Source organism: Pipistrellus hanaki (genome assembly GCF_964339955.1).
Source record: "Pipistrellus hanaki genome assembly, chromosome: 5".
NCBI lineage: Eukaryota > Metazoa > Chordata > Mammalia > Chiroptera > Vespertilionidae > Pipistrellus > Pipistrellus hanaki.
Genome location: NC_140507.1, coordinates 72,025,174 through 72,052,782, shown reverse-complemented (window position 1 = coordinate 72,052,782; position 27,609 = coordinate 72,025,174). Strand labels below are relative to the sequence as shown.

Genomic DNA, 27,609 nt, shown 5'->3' with positions numbered 1-27,609 from the left:
CCTCCTGCACATCCCCTACTAGGGATGAGCCACAACCAAGGTACATGCCCTTGACCAGAATCAAACCTGGGACCTTTCAGTCCGCGGACAGGTGCTCTATCCACTGAGCCAAACCGGTTTCGGCTGCAATGGGGTCTCAGGAAGAGGCAGCCGGCCACAAACTCATCGAAACTTGGGGCATCTTCTGGAAGCTCCGGCTGCACCCCCAATCCTGAGTCTGGGCCCCAGCTCTGGCACAGCCTGGCATGGGAACTTGGACCACTCGTGTGTCTCTCCCCACTGTGCCTCAGTTTTCCCCATCTGTCAAGTGGGCATTCTCAATTGCTCCCTGACTCTGTGGGTTTGAGAACTGCAGAGCTGCAGGAGGAGAGGGCCAATCACAGGCCAGGGGTAAAAACTGTCTGGGGGAGGACATTCTGCCAAACTCACAGGTTAAGTGAGGTCTGTCCCTCCTCTCTCGCAGCCCTCCAGGCTCCCACCTCCCTCCGTGAGAGTCCAAGTCCTCCCTGCGGCCCAGAGGCCCGGCGCCCTCTGCCTCAGTCCCTCCCTGCCTCGCCTCCTCCCTCTGCCCCTTGTTCCGGGGCTCCAGGCCCGCAGGCCTCCTCCTCGCTGTTCCTCCACACCCCGCACACTTCGCACGGGCTGTTCCCCTGCGTGGAACACTGTTCCCTCCGTATCCACCGGGCTCACACTCTCCCCTCATTCTGGAACCTTCCTCACAGATGCCCTCACACAGACGCACAAGGCCCTCCAGCAGCAGGCATGGAGGCAGCTAAGCACATGCGTGCGTGCGTGTGAGTGAGAGTCTGGCTGTAATTCAAGTGACATCCGCGTCTGGCTGGGGCGCAGGCGCATGGGGTGTTCCCGCGCAGCTGGAATGTCACCGCCCCCGAGCCTCCGGCTCAAACAAACACACGGGCACGGCCACAATAGAAATGCAACCTGGATCCCGCCGGCGGGAGGGGACTCACTGTTCTTTCCTGTCCGTGGCCACGAGCCCAAACGCGGTCTGCCCCAGCCCATGACGAAGGCGCAGCCCGCCTGCCGGATACACCACCCCCGGGCGCCTGACCACCCCTCTCACCCGGTGGCTAACACTCCGCCGCTCCCAACGGGGAGATCAAGGCGCCACCAGCACTGATGTCACAGATGTTCACTGACCAGCGCCTGCTTGCCAGGCATCGGGAAGATGGCAGAGAGCCAAGGGAGGAGAGACAGACAGGAAAAGAACCAACAGAAGGAGGCTGAGATGATTTCACATGTTCCCACATTCCACAGAGGCGATGAAACTCGGTGAGGGGACAGAGAGTGGCTCTGGGGGTGACTTTCCAAACAGGAGTCGGGCAGAGCCTCTCTGAGGAGGTGACATCAGTGCCGGGGACTTAGGGACGGACAGAAGCCAGCCGTGCGCAGAGCTGGGGCAGGTGGTGCAGCAAGTGCAAAGGTCCTGGGGCGGGAATGAACACGGGCTGCTTGGAGAACGTGGTGAGCAAAGGGGGTCAGGGAGGAGAGAGGCTGGGCCCCTCAGGGCCATGAGGCTGCAGTGAGAAGCTGGGGTGTTATTCTCAAGCACCAGGAGGGGTGATGTGACTTGATTTATGCTATAGTTTAAGTGCCTGGCGAGGAGGATGAGCAGAAAGTGGAACCCTCGTGTACAATGGATGGGGATGTAAAATGGTGCAACCACGGTGGAGAACAGCTCGGAGGTTGCTAAAGAACTTAAAACACTGAGCCCTAGCCGGGTAGCTCAGCTGGTCAGAGCCTCATCTCGATATGTCAAGGTTATGGGTTCAATCCCCAGTCAGGGCATATACAAGAATCAACCAACGATGCATGAATAAGTAGAACAACAAATCTCTCTCTCTCTCTTAAAACCAAATACATAAATTAAAAAAAAACAACAACTTCAAGTGAGACACAGAATTTCCTTATGACCCAACTATTCCATTCCCATGTACAAACCCCAAAGAATTGAAAGCAGGGACTCAAACAGGTATTTGCACACCGATATTCACAGCAGCATTTTTCACAACAGACAGAAGCTGGAAGCAACCCAAGTGTCCATTGGCAGATGAGTGGATACACACAATGGGGTCCATCCAGACAGTGGAATATTACTCAGCCTTAAAAAGGAAGGACTTTCTGACACCTGCTACCAGGTAGGTGAACCGGGTGGACACTGGGCTCAGTGACATACCCAGACACAAAGGACAGACACTCTGTGATTCCACTCCCAGGAGGTCCCTAGAGGAGTCAGATGCACAGATCCAGGGAAGTAGGTGATGGGAGGCAGAGGCTGGGAGAGGGGGCAGGGAGACAGTGTTTAGTGGGGAAAGAATTTCAGTTTGGGAAAATTAGGAAGTTCTGAGGATGTACGGTGGGGACAGCTGCACAAGGTGAATGTACTCAAAGTCTTACTTTACACTTAAAAGTGGTAAGCTGGCGAATTTTATTATATACTAGTGGCCCAGTGCACGAAATTCATGCACGAGGGTAGGGGGTGTCCCTCAGCCTGGCCTGAACCCTCTCCAATCTGGGACCCCTCAGGGGATGTCCAACTACCAGACATCCATCTTGCAATCTGGAACTGCTTAACCACTCACCTGCCTGCCTGCCTGATCTCCCCTAACCATTCTGTCTGCCGGCCTGCTCACCCTCAACTGTCCCCCGACACACACCAGCCTGATCACCCCCAACTGCCTCTGCCTCGGCCCCGCCGCCATGGCTTTGTCCAGAAGGGCATCCAGAAGGTCTCCTGGTCTAATTAGCATAATACCCTTTTATTAGTATAGATATTTTACCAAAACACACACACACACAGTCTCTGGCTGTTGAGTGAATTCTGGATTCTTGGGTGCTGGGAGAGCACGGAGGAGGTGTGGGCAGGCGGCCAGGTGATGGCCTGGGGATGGACGGAGGGGTCATGTCTGTTTAACCTTTGGGATGTAGGAAGCACAGGACTTGCTGAGATGATAATCACGCGTGTCTAAAACCTGGCAGGATCCGGGAGAGCCGGGCGTTCCCACTAGGGCCCGGCGGCTTGTCTGCTGGACCGGCACCGGCTGCCATGGTGAGCTCACCTGGTTTATTTTCCAACCTTCGCGGCCTTCCAAGAGCGGCTGGCTTTGCTGGGCTGCCACGTCTGCCTCTCAGTGCCAGCCAGCGCGCGAGAGAGAACCAAAGCCAGGTCCTGGAATTCCCAGCTCCCCGTGTCACCGGCCATTTTTAAACATTAGCCAGCGGAGGCCTCTGACACGTGACCTGGCCTTCATCCTCCTGCCACGCTCCTCCCGGGCACCTTCCCTGCCCCTCTCCCTCTCCGGCAAACTCCAGCCACCGTTCCCAGCCTGTTTTGACATCTTTTTGGGAACACCCTCCCCTGCTCCCTTTCCCAAACCTTTGTCCTAGTCCCCGTCACACTGGGCTGAGTTTGGGTCTATAATTGTATAAAAGTCCAAAGCCTTTCCTGGGGCCCACATGGTCCTGTAGGACCTGCCCCTGTACCTTTCCCGCCCTCACCTCCTCCCTCTCCCCCACCTGCTCCCTCTGCAGCATCCTCACTGTTCCTCCGACACACCAGGCACGGCCCTGCCCCAGGGCCTTTGCACATGCTGTTTCCTCTACCTGGAACGCCTTTCCTGCCAGTGCTCGTCTGGCTCCCTCCCTCGCTGGTTCAGGTGTCTGCTCAAATATGGTTTATGCGTCCACAGGGCCAGACTCTGGATCAGAGCCTGACGCTGGAGACGTTCAGTCACTGACCTCGTGTCCCTCCCAAGAAATGTGAGAGCAGATTCCTGTACACCCAGCTACACTACCAAGTGCTGTGTCCGGGAGTCTCCACCCCCATCTCATCCCAGTGTCTGTGCAAACCCAAGCCTCAGGGGAAACTGTGGTTCTTTCACTCAACACCTGCACCGAGCGCCTGTGTGTGCGCGGCAGGCCGGGTCCCAGGTGCAGGGCCTCAGCAACGCACAGAACACACACCAAGTCCTGCCCCACGAGGCTCTCCGGCCGGCTGCCCCCCCTCCCCAAGGGGTGGAGCCACAGCATGAAGGCCCTGGGCTGGCCAGCAGCCGGACTTCCCTGGTGATGTGGCAGGAAGAGCAGCACCAAAATGCCCGAGCTCCAAGGAATTTCCTGGAGACACCTCCTCCCGCCCGGGGAAGCGGCAGCGAGGCCCCGGGCCAGCAGCCGTGTGCAAGCTCAGCAAGGCCTCCCGGGCCTCGCGGCGGGCCGAGGGCCTGGCCCCCCTTCCGGGAGCTGCAGGCAGACCAGAGGGGAAGGGCCAGAGGCCAGGCTCCGGGCACCACCTGCCCTGCCCGGCCGCTGGCCGGACGTCCGCCTCCCCGCTCCCTCCTTCCTGGCCGCCGGCTCCGAGTCTGGACCACACTTTCCATCTCCCTCTCCCCGCGGCCTGGGCCCGGGCCAACCTGCCGGGAGTCACTTTCAGAGAAAAGTTTCTTTTTCTCGCACCGGCTGGCCCGCCGCCGGCTCTGCCCGTGCCTGGGCCGGACACCCGGCCGGGTCAGGCCGTGGCCCTGCACTCCGCGGCCGGGGCCGGGCCGCCCCCCGGGGCCTGGGCCTGGGCCAGACTCGGGGTGCCAGGGACGCCCTCGGGGTGCCGGGCCTGTGCCAGGGGGAGTCGGGGTGCCGGGCTGGCAGCGGGCAGGCCCCGGGACGCAGGCCCACGCCGCGAGGCTGCAGGCACCGGCTCGCCCGCCCGGCGCTCTTGGCAGCCGCTCCGCTGACATCACCCTCGGCGGCCATTTTCCTCTCCCCGGGCTCCGAGGGCCGGCCCGGCGGCCATTTTGTGCGGCGGAGGGCGGGCACGGCCAGGGGGGCCCCGGAGGGACTGGGGGGCCGTGGGCGGCCTTCGGGGGGACCCACGCTGGGCCCCAGGCTGTGCCCTGCGCCCGGAGCCGTGGCCGCTGCTCGGCACCCAGGCCCTGGGTGGCCCCGAGGATGCGGACAACAAAGTTAAAAACACCCCCCCCCCCCCCCCCCCCCCGTGTCCGATGTGTCAGCTCCCGGAGGGGCCGCCCCGAAATAACCCGCTGTTTACACTGGGAGCGCATTCTTGGCGCGGCCGAGCCTCCAGGGAGGGCGGCCGGGCCCCCGGGGGCGCGTGTGCCGGCTCCGCTCCCTGTGCGGCCCGGGGGGTGTGTCTGTGTGTGTGTGTGTGTGTGTGTGTGTGTGTGTGAGTGTGTGTATGGGGGGGCGGGGTGTGTGTGTGTGAGTGTGTGTATGGGGGGGCGGGGTGTGTGTGTGTGTGTGTGTGTATGGGGGGGCGGGGTGTGTGTGTGTGTGTGTGTGTATGGGGGGGTGGTGTGTGTGTGTGAGTGTATGTATGGGGGGGTGGTGTGTGTGTGAGTGTGTGTATGGGGGGGTGGTGTGTGTGTGTGTGTATGGGGGGGTGGGGTGTGTGTGTGTGAGTGTGTGTGTGTGAGGGGGGGCGATGGGGGTGTGTATGTGGCGGGTGGTGATGGGGGGCCGGAAGCCGCTGTGGCCATGCTGGACCGGGTGGCGGAAGCAGAGCAGCCAAGCCTCTGCCCAGCTGGGCCTTCTGCGCCCTCCTCCAGGGTGATGGGGTCCGGCCACTGGCTGCAGCCCCCGGAGGCGGCCAGGGGCCGGGGGCCGGGGCAGCCCGTGTGGCTCAGGGCGAGCCCTCCCCGCTCTGGGCCTGGCACCGCAGTGGGGGCCGGAGGAGGAGGGGGAGCAGACACCCTGGCCCCTCGCCATGCCTGTGTCACTTTCTGCAGAAAGCAGATGTCGAGCTGCACGCACATGAGGTCGCTGGACGCTTGGTTTCACAGAGGAGGGGCCGCCTGGCCGGGAGGAAGGGGCTGCCCGGCCCCAGGGGCAGGATGCGGGGGGGGGGGGGGGGGGGTGGCGGGGGGGGGAGGGGGGTCGCCCAGCCACTGTAGTCCTGGAGCCCACGTGGTTGACCTGCTGCCTCTAGACTCTAGAGGGCCCACCCCACCCCATCCCACCCCTCCCCACCCCTCTCCACCCCTCCCCTCCCCACCCCACCCCACCCCTCCCCACCGGCAGTGTTCCCGGAGCAGGGCGCGGAGTGGCGCAGGGCGCAGTGAGTGCTCAGTGACAAAGTCGCTGGCGCTCTAGATGCTTGAAGACGAGGTGGTTACCTCAGAGCACCTGGCATACAGTAGCACCCAACACATGCTCACTGGGAGAGTAATCTGGATCATGCCGATATGGCCTGGCATGCAATATATGCAAAGTAAATGCGTGTTGGACAAAGGAATCCCAGGAACGATGGAAAAATTGGGGGGCATTCAGAGGGAAAGACCAGGTTTAGGGAGATGTCGATTCCAACCAATAGTGACAACAGGCCCAGGTGTGAAACGTGACCCCAGCAGTGCCCATCTCAGTCCCCGCAGTCCTTTGAGGACCAGCAGAAACCCTCTTTTGAGAAGCCGAGCCAACTGCTCCAGGTCCTGGATGTCAAAGGGAAGGAGTGGTGGCAGGGGGAGCCCGAGGAAGGGGCTGGAACCTGGCCTGGGGGGGGGGGGGCAGGAAGACTTCCTGAAGGAGGGGACATTCGAGTCAGGGCACTGATGTATGAGTAGGAGTTTGCCAGGCACAGAATGAGCCTGTGGGGAGAGAGACTAGTGTATGAACATAATGGTAACAACCACTTTCATTTATGGAGTGCTTCTATGCCAGAACTACACACCATCCTGAGACCTACACACAGACCTACCTCGGGCAGAGGAAGCCCTGGGAAGGGAAGCAGTTGGCCTGAGTGCGTACAGAGAGGCAGCTGCCTCGCTAAGTGTGTCTGGTCTGACAGACAGAGGGTGCACAGGGTCTGAGAAGGGACAGAGGGTGCACAGGGTCTGAGAAGGGACCAGTTCCAGCGCTTCTCCTGGGCAGGTGAGGCCAGGCCCGCTTCCCCAGAGCCAGACGGGGGCCGCAGTTCGTTCCTGTGCCGAAGGGCTTGGATACAGGAGGAGCCCAAGGAACCTGGACACCCCAGGAATCTCTCTCCTCTTCCGCCAAAGCCAAAGGAAAATTGGGGGGCGGCCTCCCTCAAATGTCTCCCCAGGACCCCAGGAGGATGGTCTGCAGGCTGGCCAGATAAACCCTTGCAGCTTCTTCCCGGGTGCCCAGAGATTCCTACCCGCCCAGCCATGAGCCCATTTCACGGATTTGGAAACTGAGGCAAAATGAACAGCTTGGAGCCAGGCCATCTGTTCTTGTTTCTTGGGTGTACGAACCACGTGGCAAGACTGCTCACGGCCTTTCTTTGTCCCTCATTGGCTGCTGACTCCAGGCCAGTCTCTGGCTCTCTCCGGGTCTCAGTCTCCCCAGATGTCCCACGGGGCTGAGACCCCAAAACGTCAGCCCAGACACCTTTCTGAGCAGGAGTTTGGCTCGGTACTCCTGGGGCTCTGTGGGTGTGATCCCCATTTTACAGGGACAAAACAGGGTTCAGAGGGGAAGTCAGCCACCCAGCGAGTACTGTGGGTTCCGATGCCAGGGAGCTACCTACCTCCCCGCCAGCCTCCTGCCTTATTGCCGCTAATCACTGAATTGGCGCCTACTGTTTGCTAGCTGCTCACTGTACCCGCTGAGCAATGACAGACTATCACTCCTACTTCACAGAGGGGGAAGCGGGCACGGGGTGGGCAGCAGCTGGCCCAAGCTCACCTGGCGAGACTGGGAATAAAAATGGGAGAAACAGCGCCTGTGCAGGTGAAACTCCCAGCTGAGGGCCGGGAGGCTGGCAGCCGCCCTCGGCCTGCCCGAGTCCCAGCTGCAGGGGCCTGGGCTCCACACCCCAACTTTCCCGCTAACAGCGCTCCGATCCCCGGAGTGTCCCTGGGTGTGTCTGGGGAGCCCTGCCCTTGCTCTGCTCCCTCCTTCCTCGCCTACTCCCAGGCAGGTGCTGCTCCAGAGGCAGAAGGGCAGTGCCAGCCCCAGAAGGAGTGTGATTCCAGTGACTAACCTGCACGTTCCCTCTAGGGCCGGGCTGCCAATCGCAGTGAATGCTCACACTCTGAAATCTGCCTCTGCCTGGCAGGCCCCGGTCACCACTGGCCTGGCCTGTCTCTGAACTCACTGCCTTCCTCTCCCCCTAGAGTCCACCCTTTCTGCTGTGGCTAGAGGGCGCCTGTGAGCCCCTGAGTCAGGTCCAGTCCCTCATCTGCCCAGAGCCTTCCAGGCGCCCACGTCCCTCCAGGTCAGAACCCAAGTCCTCTGTGGCCCCTTCACTTCTCCGCCCTCACATAACTCCCCTCTCCCCCTCTCCCCCGCGCTCACTCTGCTCCGGCCACATGGGCTTCCTCGCTGGGTTCCTCTGATATGTCAAGCCGGACTCTGCCCCAGGGCCTTTGCATGGGCTGTGCCCTCTGTCTGGAATGTCCTTCCCCTAGTTCTTCATACAACTGCCTCCTCCTCACCCCTCAACTCTCCGCTCAGATGTCAAATCCGCAGACAGACCTCCCCCAAATAGGCCATGGCTCTGTTCCCTTGCCAGCCTTTATATTTCTCCGTAGCCTTATGAACTGGTGTTAGTTTCTTATTGTTTATGTCTTGCTCTTTGTCCACTTCCCACAACAGACTGTGAGCCCCGTGAGGGCTGGGTTTTTGTCTGCGGAGTCCACGGTGGTGTCCCCAGGACCTAGAAGAGTGCTTGGCACAGCAAGTGCTTAATAAATATTTACTGACAACAAGGCAGCGCTATCGGCTGAGCCCTGAGCATGTGCGCGCAATGCAGTCCCAGCCCCTTTGCCTGGTTTCGCTCGTGTCTTCTTCAGCGGCCCCGTGAGGAAGGGATATTTACAGATGGGGAAACTGAGGCCCGGAGAGGGATGCCACTTGCCCGAGGTCACATGGTGAGCCGTTGGCAGGGGCGAGACCCCCACTGTGCCTCACTGCTTTTCCTCACTGGCATCGCCATCGCCCAGATGGGGAAACTGATACGCAGGGAGAGGAGGGATTAACTGAGCCTCAGAAGAGTGGACCAAGCCAGGGCTTTGTGCCCTACTTGACCAACACACTGCCAGTGGGAGAAAATAGTGTGACGATAAACAACATCAACAACAATAATAATAATGAGGAGGACCATGATGGCGTCGGTGAGCACAGGACTGGCCAGGGTTTACGCAGGGCCCTAAAGGGGAGACTCGGGGGACTTGGGTCCCTTTAAGAGCCTCCCCTTCCCCAGCTGGGCCCTGGCCCGCCTCCCTTTATGTAAGCGGGCCAGCTGCCCTTGCATAACCTCGTTACATAAGAAAGCAGGGAACAGGCTTGTCCATCCGGCAGCAACCTGTCCCAGCACCTGTCCTGGGCTGTCTGTGGGGCTGGCCTCACGCAGGGGAGTCATGGCCACCCAGAGTGGCTCTGGGTGCAGCTCGGCCTGGGGGATGCCCTGACCCCAGACACAGCAGCCTCTGGGCGGGAGAAAGTGACAGGCGTCTAGCATGTGCAAGTGGACAGGGACTGTTCCCATTGCTCGGAAGGGGAAACTGAGGTCCAGAGAGGGCAAGTAAGCAGCACGGAGCTGCACAGCCCGGAGTGGAGGGTGGAGGTGGCAGCGTTGGGGTGAAATCTGGGCGTTGTAGCCTCAGCCCGAGCCTTAGTCTCTCTAAAACAGGCCTGCAAGTAGGACCTTTCTCAGCAAGGCCGGGTGTGCAACAGGCACTCAGGGGTGGAACCTTCAGCGTGGTGCCGGCCCTGCTCCAGCACCTCTGTAGTCCTGTCAGCTGGCTCCGTACTGCTGGCTGCACTCATTCTGCACTGGAGGAGCTGAGGCCTGGAGGACGGCGAAGGGACTGCCCTGTCAACAGGGCAGGCGGACGCTGCCCACAGGATGCCCAGGCAGCGGGAGCTGTATCACTGCACAACGGGCACGGGAGAATGCCGACTGTGTACCCAGTCCTGGCCGGGACGCTGTTCTCTCTGTCCCCGAAACCCTGAGGGTGGGCACAGGAGCCCCAGACACAGATGAGGAAACCAAGGCACAGCGGGGAGAAGGGATGGCCAAGGCCAAGGTCTTCTCCCCTGGGCCGGGGGTCCCTCCCTCTGGCCGCAGGAGGCCGCGGGTACTGGGTATGGTGCCCGCCCTCCCACCGGGCACACGAGTCCTTCCATCTTTGGGAGGCGTGGGGCGATCCCTCTCCTCCCCCTTCTCTCTGGGCGCTGGCCCTTTAAGGCAGCAGGCTGCCAGGGCTTGTCCTGGGGTGACCCTAAGGGGCGGGTGTGGTCAGGAACAAGGGGCCCATTCAGCGGCTGCTGCTGCCTCCGGGCAGCCCACAGGCTGGCCTGGGGTGGGAGGCAGGGAGGAGGCTGACAAAGGCAGGGAGAGACTAGGGGTGGGCAGAGCAGAGACAGACTTAGAAACCGAGAGACACAGAGACAGAGAGACAGAGGGGGGGGGCAGCTGCCTTGCTGTCCCTCTGCCTCTCTGGTTCCCCCAGGTGAAGGGACTGAGGCTCACCCAACCCCTAGGGAGGCTCCAGCCCCCAAGGCGTTCCTTGTCCAGCTGAAGTCTAGGCCCCAACGGGGCCCCCGGGGCCATCAGGGGAGGCACCCCAAACAGCCCCTTTCTGGAGGAGTATTGTGGGCCCTCAGAGACACCGGGCCTGGGTTCGAATACTGACTGCCTTTTAGCTGTGACTCTTGGGCCAGTGCCTTTGCCTCTCTGGGCCCCCATTTCCCCACCTGTTAAATGCAGTCAATGATAATCCCACCTCGGTGGAATCAGGTGAAGTAAAATGGTGCACACAATTCCTGACATGTACTGAGGGTTCAACGAGCTAAGCCCTCGGTATGCCTGCAGCTCCCCGGTAAGCGCCCCCAAAACACACAGGCCGACAACCCCTGCCTCCTGCCAGAAGTCACCTCTATCAGAGTTACTGCCTTCAACCGAGGACCTACTAAGCGCTCATGGCCCCACAACCACCTCTGGAAACACACGCAGGGTCCCCTGCTCCACAGCCAATGCACAACAGGCATTTACTGGGCATTAAATCAAGTCTCCATCTCACTCCAGGTTCTCATAGCCACACGCCGCCCCCCCCCCCCCATCTGCTCCCAAACCCCCTGAACCGCACGGGGGCTCCCATCCAGCCGCCAGTCTGGACAGAGTCTCAGAGAAACTGAAGCTTCCTCCTTCCCCCTCTGCAGGCACCTTTTCTGGAATATTCTGCTCAGTCACCAATGCCTGAGGACAGGCTTCTTCGACTCTGACCTGAACTTTCTGGATCCCCGACTCTGAGAATTCTAGAACCTGCCCCCGGGATGTTCCAGAAACCGGCTCAAGAACACCCCAGAGCCCGAGCTGGGGTGCACAGAAACTCGGCGGAAGGCATTCTGCAGCCAGCCGTCTGTGGGCCAGGACACACGTGAGGTTTCCTGGGTGTTAGTAACACCGGTGCTGGGTGAGATCACCGGGGACGGACCTGGGAGCTTTAGAATCTGTCCCCATCGTCTGCTTGGGAGGTGTGAGGGCCGTTCCCAGATTCTCCATGAACAATGCTAGCACCCACCCCAGGATGGCCTAGACCCAACTCATGAAATTCTGGAGCTCGACCGTGGGCACGCACACATTCTGGCCTTTGCTTACAGACACCCAGAAACCCGACTTAGGGAACGCGGGGCCCTGCTCCTGGAAGGCCAAGAATACACGCGAGGCATTCTGGGTGAGGGGGCCGGCTTGCGGGATTCGGGAGCCATTTCTCGGGTGGCAAAGTAACCTAACTTCAGAGCCTCTGAGGCTTCCCCCTCAGCGCGGTGGCTCTCCGGGGCGAGGCCGCGCCCCGAGGGCACGGGGTGGTGCCGGGAGGTATTTTTGGCTGTTGGTGTTGGAGGATGCTCCTGACATCAAGCTAGGAACGCTGCTCAACGCCCACGGCGCCAGCAGTGCTGAGGAGGGAAAGCCCCGGGGGACCTTCTAGAACCTGTTCTCGTAACCTGGGAGCTCTGAGACCCGCCTGGGAACACTCTAGAATTCAGATGTTCTAGAGCTGAGCTGCCCAGCAGGCCATATGTGGGACCGAGTGCCTGAAACGTGGCCAGCTGGAATGGAAATGTGAGCGTGAAACACATGTTGAATTTCACAGGCTCGGGACAAAAAAAGGATGTAAAACATCTCAGTAACGGCTTCATATCGATTATGTGTCAAAATGACACTATTTCGGAGGTCCTGGGTTAAATAGGATAAATTGTTAAAATTAATTTCCTCTGTAGGTTGACACTTGTAAGTATTAGATACCAGAAAAATGTTTCATTATCTGGTTCATAATTCATGCATTTCTACTGGGCTGTACGGTTCTGAAACTCATCCCGAATCAGCAGCTCTGGAAATTCCAGAATTTGCCCCCTGGAGGATCTAGAAGCCATCTCAGCTCTGGCTTCCTATAGTCTCCCAAACCCCAGGCCTGGAACCCCTTCCTGACTTGCAAGTCATTTACTCTGAGATATGAGGGTCCCCTCTTTCCCTGCCCTGGCACCCCACCAGCTGGCCTGGAACAGAGTAGACCGGAAAAAGGGCCCTTACTGGGTAACCTGAGCAGGGCCCCACCCCTCTCGGGGCCTCGGTTTCCCCATGTGGACGAGACATCCATGTGTCCCCACGTGCCCCCTCCCTCATTCTTCACCAGCTCTGACCATCTGTGACTTCCTGCCCACGCCCAGCCTCGGGAGAGGGGCTGGCCTGGCAGCTGGTGGGGAGGGGCGGCTGGGAGATGTCCCCAGTTGCCCTCAGCCACCCCTAGCTCCCTGGGCACGGGGCCAGGGTACCAACTGCAGCGCTGTCATGCCAGGATGGCCGCCACAGGTGCAACGTGATGCCTTCTGCTGCCGCCGGCTCCTCCGAGGGCCGGGCCCGGCCTGTGCGGACAAGGCACCCTCATGGCTGCCTCGGCCTTTCCCGCTGCCTGGCAGGGGCAGGGTGCCCCCAGGACGAGGACCTACGCACCGAGAGCTCCCTGTCTGGGCACTCGCTGTGGCTGGGAGGGTTCTTTCTCTTAGATGCTGAGCACTGCCTGTACCGATTCACCAAGCAGACGCTCAGAGAGGGGCCCTGACACGCCCCGGGCTGCCCAGGGGGCAAGAGGGCAGAGCTGGGCCTAGAACCACAGCAGGACGATGGCAATGGTTGTGATCCTAGTAACTATTATTGTATTACCAACACTGATATCACATTTATGAATTATTTATCATTACATTATACCTATAGAAAGCACCACTACTTATTAATTATTTTTATTCACAACCAATAACGTTATAACTGGTGGGGCAGTAGCAATAACGTAGAACTTGCCACTTTCACAGTTCAGTGGCATGAAGTCCACTCGTACGCCCCTAAGTTCCCAACACTGAGCTGCTCCCACAGACGTGGGCTTTGGGCCTCTGTGTTAGCAGCATCCTCACCTGCTAGTCCCTCTTGGCCACTCCAGCCAGCAGCCCAGAGGCCCCCCCCCCCAATGGCTATAAATACACCGTCAGCTGGTGTCTGCGCCTTCGCACTCAGGCGGCCACCTTCCCTGTGCAGACAGGCGGCTGGCACACCTGGCTGCCCGGTCCTGGGAAAATCCAGGCTGCCAGCACCCCTCAGCCCTTCGCCTGGAGAGGCGACATATGTGCCCCCGGGGGCAGACTGGCTCAGGGTCTCAGAGCAGAGCTGAGCCTCCCCGCTGCCTCCTGTGGCTGGGCAGAGGGCCCAGGGAGGGCCTGAGCATTTGTTCGGGGCCTCTTGTGTGCATTTCTGAAATCGCTTACTCCAATTCCTCAATTCAGTGGACACTGCTTGTATTCACCCCACTTTGCAGGTGGAAAAACTGAAGCTCAGAAAGGGGATACACCTCACACAGCCTTGGGCAAGCACGGACACAAATTGTATCCATTATAAAAGAAACAGGGACCCTCAGGCGCCGCCCGGGCCACCCTCTGTCTCCCCAGCACAGCACCCAGTGCTGCGATGGAGATGGCCAGGGACCAGAAGCCCGGCCGGTGTGCTCAGTGGTTGAGCGTCCACCTACAACCTAGGTCAAGAGTCAATTCCTGGTCAGGGCACATACCCGTCCGTCCCCAGCGTGGGGCATGCAGGAGGCAGCCGATCAATGATTCTCTCTCATCACTGATGTTTCTATTTCTCTCTCCCTTTCCCTGCCCCTCTGAAATTAAAATAAAAAAAAAATTAATAACAGAGATCAGAAGACAGGGCAACCTCAATTAGGGGCTGGCTTCCCTCTGTGGCCCACAGGCCCTTCCCTCCTGCCCTCAGCTCCCTTCCATCTAGACCAGAGAGACTGGTCTTTGTCTTAAGTCACACAGCAAGCCAGAGGCAGAGCTGTGGCTGACCGAAGTCCCCGCACTCCAGCCCACAATACTCTTTGTGGAGACCTTGGCAGGTTTGGGCACAGCAGGTACATTTGTCGTAGTTGTTAATCATGAGCTCACCCAACGATATTTTCCCACTGATTCTTTGGAGAGTGGAAGGGAGGGATAGAGACATACAGAGAGAAACGTCAATATGAGAGAGACACTTCAGTCAGTTGCCTTCCGCACATGCCCACACCAGGGCCCCGGATCAAGCCGGCAATCAAGGCCTGTAACCAAGGTACGTGCCCTGGACCGGAATCAAACCGGGGACCCTTCAGTCGGCAGGCCGACACTCCACCCACTGGGCCACAATGGCCTGGGCAGCAGGTACTTAATCATGTGGCTCCTTCATTCACTCTGTGCTCAGGGCCGGCCCTTTTTATCATCCGTGCCACTGCGAGGGTGTGGGTCCCTTCGATAACCTCAGAAGTGGTTTTTAGTTTTTTTCTTTTAGGGGTTTTTGAGGACTCCAATTCCATGGGTTCTAATTCTGCTCTGCCTCTTACAGGCTGCGTGACTTTGGGCAAGTGTCTGACCATCTCTGGATCCCTGTCTCCATGGGAAACGGGAGAAGTTCCCTCCCGCCCAGGGAGCTGGAGAGGATTAAACCGGTTGAGATGGTGGAACGGCCCAGAACTGGGCACACAGAGGGCACTCAGTATGTGCTCACAGCTCCTGTTAGCTTTGCTGTCATTACTGCTTCCCGGTTCCATCCAGGAGGAGTTGGGGATCCCCCCGTTTTTCCTGTCCCCCTCCTGGGGCACCCTGGGCATCCCGCTGCACTGCGAGCTTCCCAAGCTGGCCCCTGCCCACAGCGCCATTCAGGGAGGTTGGCACGGCACAAGGCGGGAGCAGGAGGCTGGCCCAGGGCAGCGTCAGCAAATGGGCACCAGCTGGGCTGTGGCTGGGGCGGGCTGGCAGCTGCCTGGAGCCGGCAGGCCTGGCAGCCCCTCCCCTGCCCACCCCTGGCACGGTGCCCCACCAGCCTCAGGTTTCTCAAGCCGCCAGAGGGGGCAGGGAGGCCTGGCTGGGCTTCAGGCTTGGGCAGGCGGCTTCCCTCTCTGGGCCCTGCTTCCTCCAGGCGCCTTCCCAAACGCAGGGCAGGCTGGAGAGCAGCAGGCTCACTGCTCCCGGCCTCCCCATCGCCCTCCTCACCGCCCTCCCCACCAACGCCTGCGTCCTCTGGGCCGTTCAGGCCCCCGGGCCTTTGCACTGGCTGTGCCCCGCCTGGTGCACTCTCATTCAATCCCTCCGGCCTCCCTCTCCTTCAGGCTGCGTTCACCTCAAACGTGACCTCCGCCAAGATCTCCTTCCTGTCCAGAGTGCACCCTCCGTGCCCCTCCCCTGCTTTGCTTCCCTGCCGTCACGTTCTTTTTCACTGAGCTGTGAACCGCCAGCCTCTTCCTCCCCTGCTCGGGCACCTCCCACCCCAAGTGCACTGGTGTAGCAGGCGGTCCCCAACGTCCCAAGGGGAAGCTCTCATCACCCCTCATTCCGGGCCCTGCAGCTGGCCCCGGGCACACACGGTGACCAGTCCCTGGAACCAGGCTCCGATGGCCATGGTGGCGCCAGATGGGCGCCTGGGCAGCCAAATTTGGGTCCAAGAGGTGCCCTTCGGCTCTAACAGTCCGGTACTAAAGGAACCTTCTCGTAGCTGCTCTCCACCCCAACGTCCCCCCAAATGAACCCCGGGATGGAGGCCTGGGATTCCCCTTTGAGGTGCGGCCCCACGAGTCCACCTGACACCCTTTGGGAGAGGTGGAGAGGCTGGGGGTGGGGGGTGGGGGCAGCCCTTGTCCAAGGACAGGGAAGGGCTGAGAGGGCAGGCATGTGTGGTGCCTCTGAGTCTCTGTGTCTCTCCATGTCTCTGGGTCCATCTGTCTTTCCATGTTTCTGTCTGCATCTATGTGTGTGTGTGTGTGTGTGTGTGTGTGTGTGTGTGTCTGCCTGTCTGTCTATTGGTTCTGAGGCCCCACTCCTGATGTCGGAGGTGGTATCTCCATTCAGCTATACAACAGGTGCTCTCCTCCTCATCCACCCTGAACCCCTCCAGAGGCCAAGTGAGGCCCGCCCGCACCCCCTCATCAACCCCACGCCCCCAGTCAGGCTGAGCAAAGCGGACACTGTGCTCCGGCCAATGCTGGGGCCCTCCAGCCCGGGACCCCACAGTTCTCTCTGTCATTGGACTGATACCCGCCTGGCCGAGAACAGACTTGACTCTGGCCCAGAACAAGGACCAGGGTCCCGGGGAAAACGGCAGGGAGCTGGGGCTCCGCAGGGGGTCCCGGGGCAGCCTTGGCTGCGGGAAGCCTGGATCCCAGACCCAGCCTGGGGGTGGCCAAGCGGGATGACTGGCTGCCCATACTGCAAACCACAGTTTCCCTTCACCCCTTTCTGCCGTCGAGTGAGGCAGGCTGGAGGGGGTGTGTCCGCTCAGAAGCTGCCTCTATCCAAACACCACGTCTCCCTTCCTGGGCTGGGTGACCTTGGGCAGCCCTCCTTCGAGCTTCCGTTTCCTTTCCTGTGGAATAGGTATCACAATGCTTTCTACTCACTGGGCTGCCGTAAAAACGGGAGAGAACTGCTAAGGCATCAGCAAACGCTGCCTAACAGAGAAAGTGGCGCTAGGAGTTGGCGTTTTGAAGCATAAGTAGGAGTTTTCCACACGGGAAAGGCATTCCAGGCAGCGGGAACAGCAGGGGCAAAGGCCTGGCGGTGGGAAATCGTCATGGTAACGAGGATGTACAATCACCGCCCATGGAGCCCTCGCTCCATGCCCGGAGCTTGTCTTCCACAGCTGTGAGCTCCCAATGTCCCCACAGGCAGTTATTTCTGAGCTTCCCGTTTTACAGAGGAGAAAACGGGGCACAGAGAAGTTAAGTGACTTGTCCCGGGGTCACCCAGCGGCAGGCAGCTGAGTGAGGGCTGGAATCCAAGCCCAGTTCTCATGCTCCACCCCCACGCCGGCCAGCTGGGGCTGGGTCAGCCGGGTCCAGTGCGAGCAGGGATTCCCCTGGGATAATGGAGTCGGCTGGAAGCAGGGGAGGCTGGTAGCCTTGACCCCTCCTGTCCCTCATTCAAGGAGGTTGACCAGATCGGCCAACAGAGGCTCAAAGTGGGGCCTGAAGGTGTCTGGGGAGGCCTGGAGGCCTAGCTTGCCTGCTGAGCTGAGAGGGGGAGGGGGGTCTGCGGGGGAGGGGAGGCGCCTGGAGATTGTGCTGACTCTGGCAGAAAACTCTGCTTCAAAATTTTATCAGCTCAGCTCAGAGGGGGTGGGGGTGGGGCTGGGCGGAGGATGAATGTGGAGGGGGAGACCTGGACCTGCATGGTAATGAGCCAGGGCGCCCCTGCCCCCTGCCCCCTGCCTGAGACCGTCACCTCCTCTGCTTCTCCGCCTCCGCACAGCTTCAGGGCTGCCCCAGTGGGCTTGTTACTAATTGGTGCTGGTAGGGCGAGGGGTGGATGGGGTCAAGGTCAAAACCGGGAAATTCTGGGAAATTCTGTCTGGCTCTCCCTCCTGCACACCCTGGAGATCTGGAACTCCACAGACTCATCTGGTCCTTATACCACTGACAGGAGCCGGCACAGAGGCGGGAAACGGAGGCACAGAACTGTGAGATATCCAACAAAGTCACACTGGGGCCGTTCGGCTCCAGCCTCATCACAGACACGCAGACCGGAAGCAGCGGCCCCGGCTTTGGCCACCGGCACCTGTGACCTCCAGAGGCTGGACCAGTATCTGGCCTCCCCATCTCCGCCCAGGCTGCTGACTGCGGGATCCCTTCACGCCCGCCACGGCCCAGCCATCCTGCAGAGCTCAGCTCAGCCTCATTTCCTCTTCCTGGAAGCTGCCGTGGACTGGCTGCACGCTCACAATCCCTTCCAGGCTCAGCCTCAGGCATCTGACCACACAGCCCGCAAACACCCCGAGCTGGGGGCACTGGGGACCAGAGAGGGTGGTGACCGAGCCAGACTCACACAGCACCCAAGCCTCCCACTCGCAGCACAAAGGTGTGCCCTGCTGGGCCTCTGCTGGAGGTCTGAGTGTCCATCCACCAGTGTTCCCAGCAGGCTCCCAGCTTTCCCCAGAGGGACCAGCGTGTTCACCAGCCAGCGGTCTCCCATCCGTCACTATCCTGTCCTCATCCCTGTTCCCAGCAGGCCACGGTTTGCCCATCAGACCTGGGCCAGAGTCTCACCTCCCGAGCCGCCAAGGGCATGCCAGCCCCCTCAGACACCGAGGCCTCTATCTTCCGATTCTCAGGGCGTACCTGCTTTCCTGCTCACTCTCCTCGAATCACATCTACCCCCCCGAGACCTACACGTCTGGAACCCCACTGTAGGCCCGCATCGCCCCTTAGACTCCCCTGCTGCGGCCCCACCCCGAGGGCACAGGGCTGCCTCTCCCTCTGACCGTCAAAGGCCGGCCTCCCCACCCCAACTGCGTGTAGGTTAAGGCGACCAGACGTCCCGCTTTTGGTGGGACAGTCTCGATTTCCAATAATTTGTCCCGCAACCTTTTAAAAAAAAGTCCCAATTTGCCGAGACCGGTTTGGCTCAGTGATTAGAGCGTCAGCCTGCGGACTAAAAGGTCCCGGGTTCGGTTCCGGTCAAGGGCATGTGCCTTGCTTGCAGGCACATCCCCAGTAGGGGGTGGGCAAGAGACAGCTGATAGATGTTTCTCTCTCATCGATGTTTCTAACCCTCTATCCCTCTCTCTTCCTCTCTGTAAAAAAAAAAAAAATCAATAAAATATATTTTAAAATAAAAAATAAAAAAGTCCTGATTTCTAACAATTTGTCCCCCGATTTCTAACCATTTGTCCCGTGTCCTGCAGCAGGACAAATGGTTAGAAATCGGGACTGTCCCGCCAAAAGCAGGACATCTGGTCACCTTAGTGTCGGTACCTCCTCCCCTGGACATGAGCCCACCTCCTCCCTTGCATCCCATCTCCCCCAGGCGCACCCCATCTCCTCCCTTGCACCCCTTCTCCTCCCTTGCACCCCATCTCCTCCCTTGCACCCCATCTCCTCCCTTGCACCCCTTCTCCTCCCTTGCACCCCATCTCCTCCCTTGCACCCCATCTCCTCCCTTGCACCCCTTCTCCTCCCTTGCACCCCATCTCCCCCAGGCGCACCCCATCTCCTCCCTTGCACCCCATCTCCTCCCTCGCACCCCACCTCCTCCGCTCACCTCTCTCGCGCACGAAGTAGGCCAGGTAGAGGTCGAGCTCCTTGACGGCCACGCCGATGTGGTGCGGCTGCACGCAGAGCACCGGGTGGCCGCACTGGGCCGCCTTCACCAGGCGCTCGCCGTCGGTGCTCTCCAGCGGGATGCCCTTGAAGAGGATGACCATGACCAGGTCCAGCCGCCACACCTTGTCGGCCTGGCGCAGGCAGTCGATGCGGCGCATCTTGCCCTTCTGGTCGGGGTTGGAGAGCACGCAGCCCGGCGCCTTCTTGCCGGTGATGGCCAGCACGAAGTCCTCGCGGCACTCGGGCCGGATGTCCTTGCGCAGCTTGGCCAGCAGCCGCGACGCCCACTTCTGCTTCACCTCGGCCTTCTCGCCCAGCAGCTCGTCCTTCACCGCGCGCTCCTCGTCCTTGGACATCCGCTTCTCGTGCTTCTTGAAGTACTTGCGCTTCCGCGCCTGCAGGTTGAACCAGGTGTAGGCGAAGGCGCGCACGTGAGGCAGCAGCGCCTCGATGAACGGGTGGAACTCATCCTGCGGGCGGGAGGGAGAGGGGGCGGTCAGGAGGCGCCGGCACCCAGGACCCGCCGCGGAGGAGGGAGAGGCAGGGGAGCACTGCGGACCCTCCACCTCCCGGGGAAGGCTGGAGGGACAGGTGAGAACTCACTGCCCATGTGGGGAAACGGAGGCGGGGATGAGATGGGAAGCCCAGGCCGAGAAAGACACTCATGGCCTGGCCAGCATGGCTCAGTGGTTGAGCATTGACCTATGAACCCAGAGGTCACGGTTGGATTCCTGGTCAAGGCACCTGCCAGAGTTGCGGGCTCCATTCCCAGTGTGGGGTATACAGGAGGCGGCAGATCAGTGAGTCTCTCTCATCACTGATGTTTGTATTTCTCTCCCCCCCTCCCTTCCTCCCTGAGATCAATAAAAATTTAATTAAAAAAAAAGAAAGGCATTCATGGGAAACTGTCTTGAACCTCAAAACAGGACAAGCTGAGGGTTCCAGGTGGAGACCGATGGGGACCCATTGTACAGATGGGAAAACTGAGGTCGGGAAAGTGAGGATGTCATGGATCCATTCTCTGCCTTCTAGAACTGGGGTTTGAAAGTACCATAAGAACAGACAGTGAATATTTTAGTTGCCAGTATTCCACTCTACCCTGTAAGTGCAACATAGGTAAGATGTGAATGACGGGCAGAGCAGTATTCCAATAAAACTTTATTGACAAAAACAGGTGGCTGGCATCCGGCCCCAGGCTGTAGTGAGTTCTACTGTTGAGAGCAGGGCCGAGCACACAGTGGGTCCTCAATGACTGCAGGAGAAACCAGGCTTGGAGAATAGTGCTTGGGGCTCCTTTCTCAGACCCACTGCTCGGCCGAGGAAGCTGACACCAGATGGGGGTCCAGGGCTGCCTCTACTGGCCCTTGGCACTGAGGGAAAAATGAGGGCTGAGGCCCACAGGCCTCGACTAGGACACCTGGATGTCAGGGGCTGGTGGTGGGGGCTCTTGCACAGGCCCACTGAAGGGGCCAGGAAAGCTGAGGCCAGAGACACAGGTCAGAATACACTAGACAGGGGAGCTCAGCCATGGAGGTTCAGAGCTGGAGAGAGGGCCCCTGGGGGTCAGTTCCCCTCCCCCTCCCCACAGACCCATTTCACAGATGGAAAAACTGAGTCTGGGGAGGCTGAGACCTGGCCAGAGCTATGACTTCAACACCTCCCTGCCATTGTGCCTAATGAGTGTTGCTGGGCCCACACGAGGAAACAGAGACTCCACAAGGGGACCCAGTCATGAGGGGCTGGGACCAGACCCCACACCCATCTGACTTTCTCCACAAAACCCTGGTAGGGTTCCTTGGAGAGCCACACGGGAAGCCCCATCCCTTTCTAGGACTGTGTCATTCTCTCCATTTTCTAGCAAGGGAAACAGGCTGCAGAACACCCGGGACCTGGTTCCTCGGGCTCAGGGAGTGAGACATTCCAGGAGAAAGGAAGACAGGAGAGAAACGTCGGTCCTACTCTTGCCGGGACTGTGCTAGGCTTCTTGAATGGGGTGATATCTCCTCCTGGCTTGTGAACCCCGTGATCTGCCCCGCTCTCCAAAGGCTGCACTAGCTATTACTATTATTATTGACATTGCGACAATGTTTTGGTTGCTTACAATCTTCCCAGGGGCAGGAAAAGGCCCATGGCTTTGCTATACATTGTGGGATGGGGAAACTGAGGCTCAAAGAGGGGTGGAGACCTGGCGGAGGTCCCGCTCTCAGAGCCTGTGTGAGAATAAGGACCCAGGCCTCCCACCCCGAGGAGGCCATCGGGCCCCTTTCTCAGAGCAGCCTGCTTTCTGCCAGGCTGGGGTCTCCGAGCGAGAACAGCTGCTCTGGGATCCCGGTTTGCTTTCCAGGTGGGTGTGGCTGGGCTCGGTCCCACTCCAGACCAGGAAGCTCAGGGTACCCCCGGCTGGCACCCCCTCCCTGCTCTGTGCTTCACCTCCCTCAGAGCCATCTCCGGCCACGGGGCTGGGGGAAGGGGAGGGCCTCAGATTTCACCTATTACCGAGGCTCTGAAAATAGCCTCCTGCCTGGCCAGGGTGGCTTGCGAGGGGCTCAGCGTGTGTGCCCAGTTCCCCACTCCAAAGTGCCCTGGAGCATGAGTCACTGGAACAACTGTGGCAGGGCCTGGACCGGGGCCCTCGGTGCCGCCCCAGCCCGCTGACCTGTGGAGGCAGGGAGAGGACCGAGGGGCCATCTCCTGCCCGTCTGTCCGTCCATCCCACCCCGGTTGCCTGCCTTGTGCCTGGATGCCCTTTGATGTGCCAGACCCAGAGACGGGGAGCCACTTGCCCAGGGGCACACAGCCAGTCCGCAGAGCAGGCCCAGAGCCCAGGCCCTCTGGCCGGGGACCCGGGCACAGGGAGTCACTGCCTGTGGAGGGGATGCCAGGGCAGCGGTGTTGTGTTGACGCTGGGCTGTGGCTCCGCCCAGTTTGGTGAGCACTGTGCCCTGATAAGAGTGGGCTGGGAAGAGGCAGCTGGTGTCACCCGCAGGGGCGGGCTCCAGGCCCCAGACTCCTCCTCCCCTGACACCGTCCTCTCGGGACACCTCCCCACTTCTCAACTCAATTCCTTTTCTGCGTCTTGGCCCCTCTTCTCTGAGCCCCCGCCCAGTTCCAGCTCCTTCCCTCTCTGAGCCCTCCCCCCCCCCCATCTCCACACCCTCTCTGGGGAAAGGTGCCAGGAGGAGAGCAGGGGTGGGAGCCCACGTCACCAGTGACCCCAGCTGGTCCTGGTCGGAGGAAGACAAACAGTCCGTAACTGGGTCGTGGACCTGCGGCCCGTCCTCCCTGTCCTCCCAGGGAGGTCAGACCAGATGAGAGGCCGCCTGCCACTCTCGTCCCACAAAACCGCAACAGCCAGGGCTTCTTCCGCAGGCCCCTCCCGATGCCCCCGCTGGCTGGCAGGGCACAGGAGGCCGCCAGGCAGGCTCCCAAACTCCTACACATGCCTCAAAGCCCTATTTCCAGTGTTCCTTCCTTCATGCAGCTCTCAGCTCTCCTCAAGGTTCCCTCAGACCTCGCCTGGGCCACACAAGCTGTGGAGTCAGAGTTCAGCTCTTGCTCCTCCTCCAACCCGAAGCCCTGGGGTTGAGGCACTCAGGACGAGGCAGGCCTGTGGGTGACATTAGCCTCCGTTTTCACCTTCGTCCTCGGGCTTCAGGCTCCCTTTGTACAATGGGCAGAGGGGACACTGCGGCCGGGCGGGGGCGGGGGTGGGGGGAGAGTTGGGGAGCTTGCCTGTGGCCTGGTAACCAGAGTGGAGGGAGGTGGAACGAGACTAGGCCTTCCCCAGAACCCCCCCGGCCCACTGGCCCTCCAACGGGCAGCGGCAGCTTGGAGGTAGGCACTGGGTCCGAGCCCTTGCTGGGCCTATGGCCTGGACAACTGTGCCCTGGCTGTGCCCCTCTCACCCTGACAGTCCAGGGCAACACAGCAAGCAGATGTGGAACTCCCATTTCCACTCCAAAAGCTTTTCCGGAAGGATTCTCCCTCCTTCGTTCACTCAGCAACTCAGCAAACGCCACTGAGAATCCGTCTCTCCCACGTCCTAAGTGCTCAACCCGAACTCCTATGCATCCCTGGAAGCCCTGGTCCCCATGTGCCCTTCTCCGGGAGAGCCCAGTGGAATGGCAGACAGCAGAGCTCATATGTGAGCGCAGACCCACCTGGCGCCAGAGTTAGGGTTCCTAACCTAGGCTCACTTCCTGCCCCCCCCCCCAAGCTCAGAGCAGATGGATAGCTCTTATCTAATGAGGGAGAGTCATTCAGCTGCTCAACAAGCATTCGTTGAGTGCCTGCTGTGTGCAGGGGGCTGGGGCCCAGCAGTCACCTGGGCTCGGCCCTCATGCAGATCCTATGGCAGGATGGACATTAAACAAGCCAACAAGGAGGCGATAAAACATCAGGCTGCACTGAGTGTAAAGGAGTGTGAGGGGCCAGCGGGGAGGGGGTGTGGGGGGCGCTGTGTGTTAGCGGGGGGAGGTCGGGAAGGGTCTCTCACAGGACAGGGCCCCTGAAGGTGACAGCCCAGAGCAGGGGCTTCCAGGGGAGAAGCAGCACCGGCTCAGGCAAAGGTGTGGAGGCCGGACCGTGCCTCACGCCCGATAGGAACAGCGAGGAGGCAGGGGAGCGTGGCCGAGGGAACAGGAGTGAGAGGAGGGGCGCTGAGGGCAGGGAGGGGACCAGGCTGGCAGTGCGGGCCCTGATGGGCCAGGCCGAGGAGAGGAATTCTGGCAAACAAACCAGAGTGAAAACCCACTGACAGCGAGGGTGAGCCCTGGGTGTCCTAGTCCCCCCCGGCGCCCCAGGAAGAGGATGGGGGCGGAGCCAGAGGGCCGTGGTGTTCCAGGAGCAAGGTTGTGCCTCGCGAGGCTGAGCATTGATGGTGCCCACTGTCTGGAGGGAGAGACTGAGGCACAGAGCACTGAGGCCACCACCAGAGTCCCCGTGACTGTGGACCTGCTGCGGCCCCTGGAGCACGTGGTCTGAGCCCACTCCGCGCTCCGTATGTGCCCTCTGAATTCTGCGTGACTCCGTCCCCTGCTCCATCCTCTCACTGTTGGCTGGAGTGGGCCTCCCGGAGGAGGAGGTGGCCCACGCCAGCCAAAGAGGCAGCCTGTCACCTTGTTCCCTGCCCTCCCTCCCCCAGAATCCACAATCTCATCCTCTGCCTGTTGGCCCCCTACACACCCCAACTAACAAAGGCCAAACGGGAAGAGCCTGGGCAGGGCTGGGCAGAAAGTTCAACAGAAAAACCCTTATGGCTCAAAGCTCTAGTTTTCACGAGGTCACTACTACCTAAGTTATTTGGTGCCTACTGTATGCCAGGCCCCGTGTGGAGGGTGAAGAACCGATCGAAGGAAGGCATGGCTATGGGGAACTGGCAGAACCACCCATCCATTCACACAACACTCATTTATGAGGACTGACTGTGTGCCAGGCCCTGGGCCCGCACCTCGGAGGCGTCCTGCCTCCCTGAGTCCCCGGGCAGCCCGAGGAGCTGAAGGGTACCAGTCACCTCATCGCCCTGGGAGGACACGGCAGACACGGAGGCACGGCGGTCCAGGTGGCCCGCCCGTCACCAGCTACAGCTGGAAAGAAAACTCCACTGGAGCCTCCCGAGCCAGATGTGCACGAAGACCTGAGACCACCCTCCGGGTCTGCTACCGCCCCCACCTTCGAGCACATCTGCAGCGGGTGGGGCGGGGTGTCAGCGGGTGCGCATGGGGATGTGGGGCGCCCTGTACTACTGACCACAGGCCACCATACACCCAGGTATGTGGACACAGGCAGCAGCTGCATGGAGCAGTAGGCCCAGGACTCAGCATTTCCCATCCATCTGTCATGAGACAGGGAGGGAGGGAGGCTGGGGCAGGAAGAGAGAAGAGACGGAGACAGAGGGAGAGAGACGGAAGGAGGGAGGGAGGCAGGGAGCGAGAGAGGGAGAGGCAGAGGGAGAGAGAGAATGCTGACTAGGCCAGAATCCCAGCAGATTTACAAGGCGCTGGGCCCTGATGCTGAGGCACCTCCACCGCAGAGGAGGGAGGGGGGAGAGACACGGACACGGAGACAGAGTCAGAGACATGGAGGAGGCTGTGCCTTTTACAGGATCAAATCAGAGGCCACCGGGCCCTGAGTGGAGGGCACACGGGGAGGGCCCACTGCCTGGGTGAGGCCAGCCAACCAGGGGTGCCCCACCGCCCAGCCTCACCAGCTGCCATGCTGTGCTGCCCCGGGCAGGCCCTGACCCTCTCTGGTCCTGGCCCCGGCCCCCTTCCCTTTCCCAGCCCAGAGGTGCTGGAGATGCCTGACCCTGGCAGAGCCCACAGCAGGCCCAGATCTCACTGCCTCCTGCCTCTCCCACCCCCAGGAGAGATGCTTCGTGAATGTCTATTAAATCTAGCGAAGCTGGGTGCCCTCACCCAGCCTCCGTCTCCCCGCTGGAGAAACGGCAGTAAAAAAAGTGCTGGTTTGGCTCCGAGAACAGAGCACTGGCCTGCGGACTGAAGGGTCCTGGGTTCGACTCCATCAGGGCACATGCCCAGGGTGCAGGCTCCATCCCCAGTAGGGGGCGTGCAGGCAGCAGCCAATCAATGATTCTCCCTCTTGTCGTTGATGTTTCTACCTCTCTCTCCCTCTCCCTTCCTCTCTGAAATCAATAAAAAAAAATATTTTTAAAAAGAGTGCCTCCCTGAGGAGGACCCGTGTGAAGGAATGAAGGGAAGAATGAATGAGTGAGGCGGGAGGGGGGGGGCTGGCAGCTGCACTGGCTGTGGCCCCGGGAATCCTGGGCACTGCAGCCAAGAGCGATTTGGCCCCAAACCCGGAATAAGTAACGTGGCGGTGGCAGCAGGCAGGGGGAGCGGGGGGAGGCCCGGACTGGGGCGCGCGCGCGCGGGAGGCGGCCTTCCCGCTGGCAGGATTTATGGAAGTAACGGCTGCTCCACACAGTTCCTCTTAAGAGTAAAAGTGAAAAAGTGCTTGAGTCACCACCAAGGAAACAAGGACAGGGCTCCCAGAATCCTTCAGGGCCGCCATCCCCTGCCCCCCCAGGTGGGCAGGCAGGGGGCACAGGGCAGCTGGCACCAGAACTGCCCCCCACCCCCAGCCAGTCTCAGCTCCTAGGAGGACCCAGGTGGGATCAGCTAAAAGGGAGCTATTTTAGGCTGGACTCAGGTTGTAAAATGAGTCCTCAAGCTGGGGGGGCGGCGGGCATGCAGACAGAAACACACAGGGAGAACAGGGAGAGGCAGATGGGGTAAGGAGAGAGACACAGGCAGAGAGGGGAAAGAGATGGTGAGAGACAGACCTGGAGAGAGACAGCAGGCGGGAAGAGACAGAGACAGATGGAATGACAAGGAGAGAGAGAGGCAGAGAAAGACAGGGAGAGACAGAGATGGAGAGATGGGGACAGGCGGAGAGACAGGGAGAGACAGAGACAGAGAGAAATGGGGTGGGGGCCAGGCAGCCAGGGGTCGGGGTCCTGCAGGAGCAGCCAGGGTCCAACCAGGTCCCCAAACTGGGCCTTGGAGGAGCTGCAGGGATTAAACTGAGGCTGGGGGCGGGGGCGCCTGAGGGGGGACTCCTCTCCAGGGTGGGGGAGGGCACTGGGAGGATAAACAGAGGGGGAGCCCTGCCCCCGGCGGCTCCCTCCCACCCGGCTGGAGCTCGTGGGTTCTGCCTGCCCGCCTGTCTCCTGGTCTCCCTGTCCCTGGCACCCAGCAACCTCTGATTTTTGTGATTTCATGTTTCTACGCGAGCGAGTGCCGCCTGGCTGGTCCTTGCCCTGCTCCTGGGGGAAGCCAGGCCCAGCGAGTGCCCAAGTTCACGGCGATGCCCGGCTCTGGCTCTCCCGCCACCCCCTCTCTGCAACGTGGATGGAGGCCTGTCTCCCGAGGCGTCCTGACGGGGGAATTCCAGGGCGCAGTGACAACAGGCGGCCTTCCAGCCTCCTCGCCTGGAATAGCTTCCTCTGCCCCCCCCCCCCCCCCCCCCCCCCCCCCCCCCC

General features: G+C 60.6%; 1 protein-coding gene and 1 long non-coding RNA gene across 9 annotated transcripts in view; one reads left to right on the top strand and one right to left on the bottom strand.

Moving 5' to 3' along the window:
- Window positions 1–27,609, bottom strand: part of NFIC (nuclear factor I C) — a 217,517-nt gene that overhangs the window by 150,385 nt on the left and 39,523 nt on the right. For all 8 annotated transcript variants that reach the window (XM_084883531.1, XM_084883529.1, XM_084883530.1 and 5 more), the window contains exon 2: window positions 19,546–20,077. In XM_084883531.1, coding sequence (XP_084739657.1) covers window positions 19,546–20,077 — 532 coding nt within the window. The remainder of the gene's footprint in view (window positions 1–19,545; window positions 20,078–27,609) is intronic.
- On the top strand, window positions 575–12,530 carry LOC311622423. The gene is made up of 3 exons (XR_014794988.1): window positions 575–1,293; window positions 2,036–2,159; window positions 11,155–12,530. It is a non-coding gene; the product is annotated as an uncharacterized lncRNA (long non-coding RNA).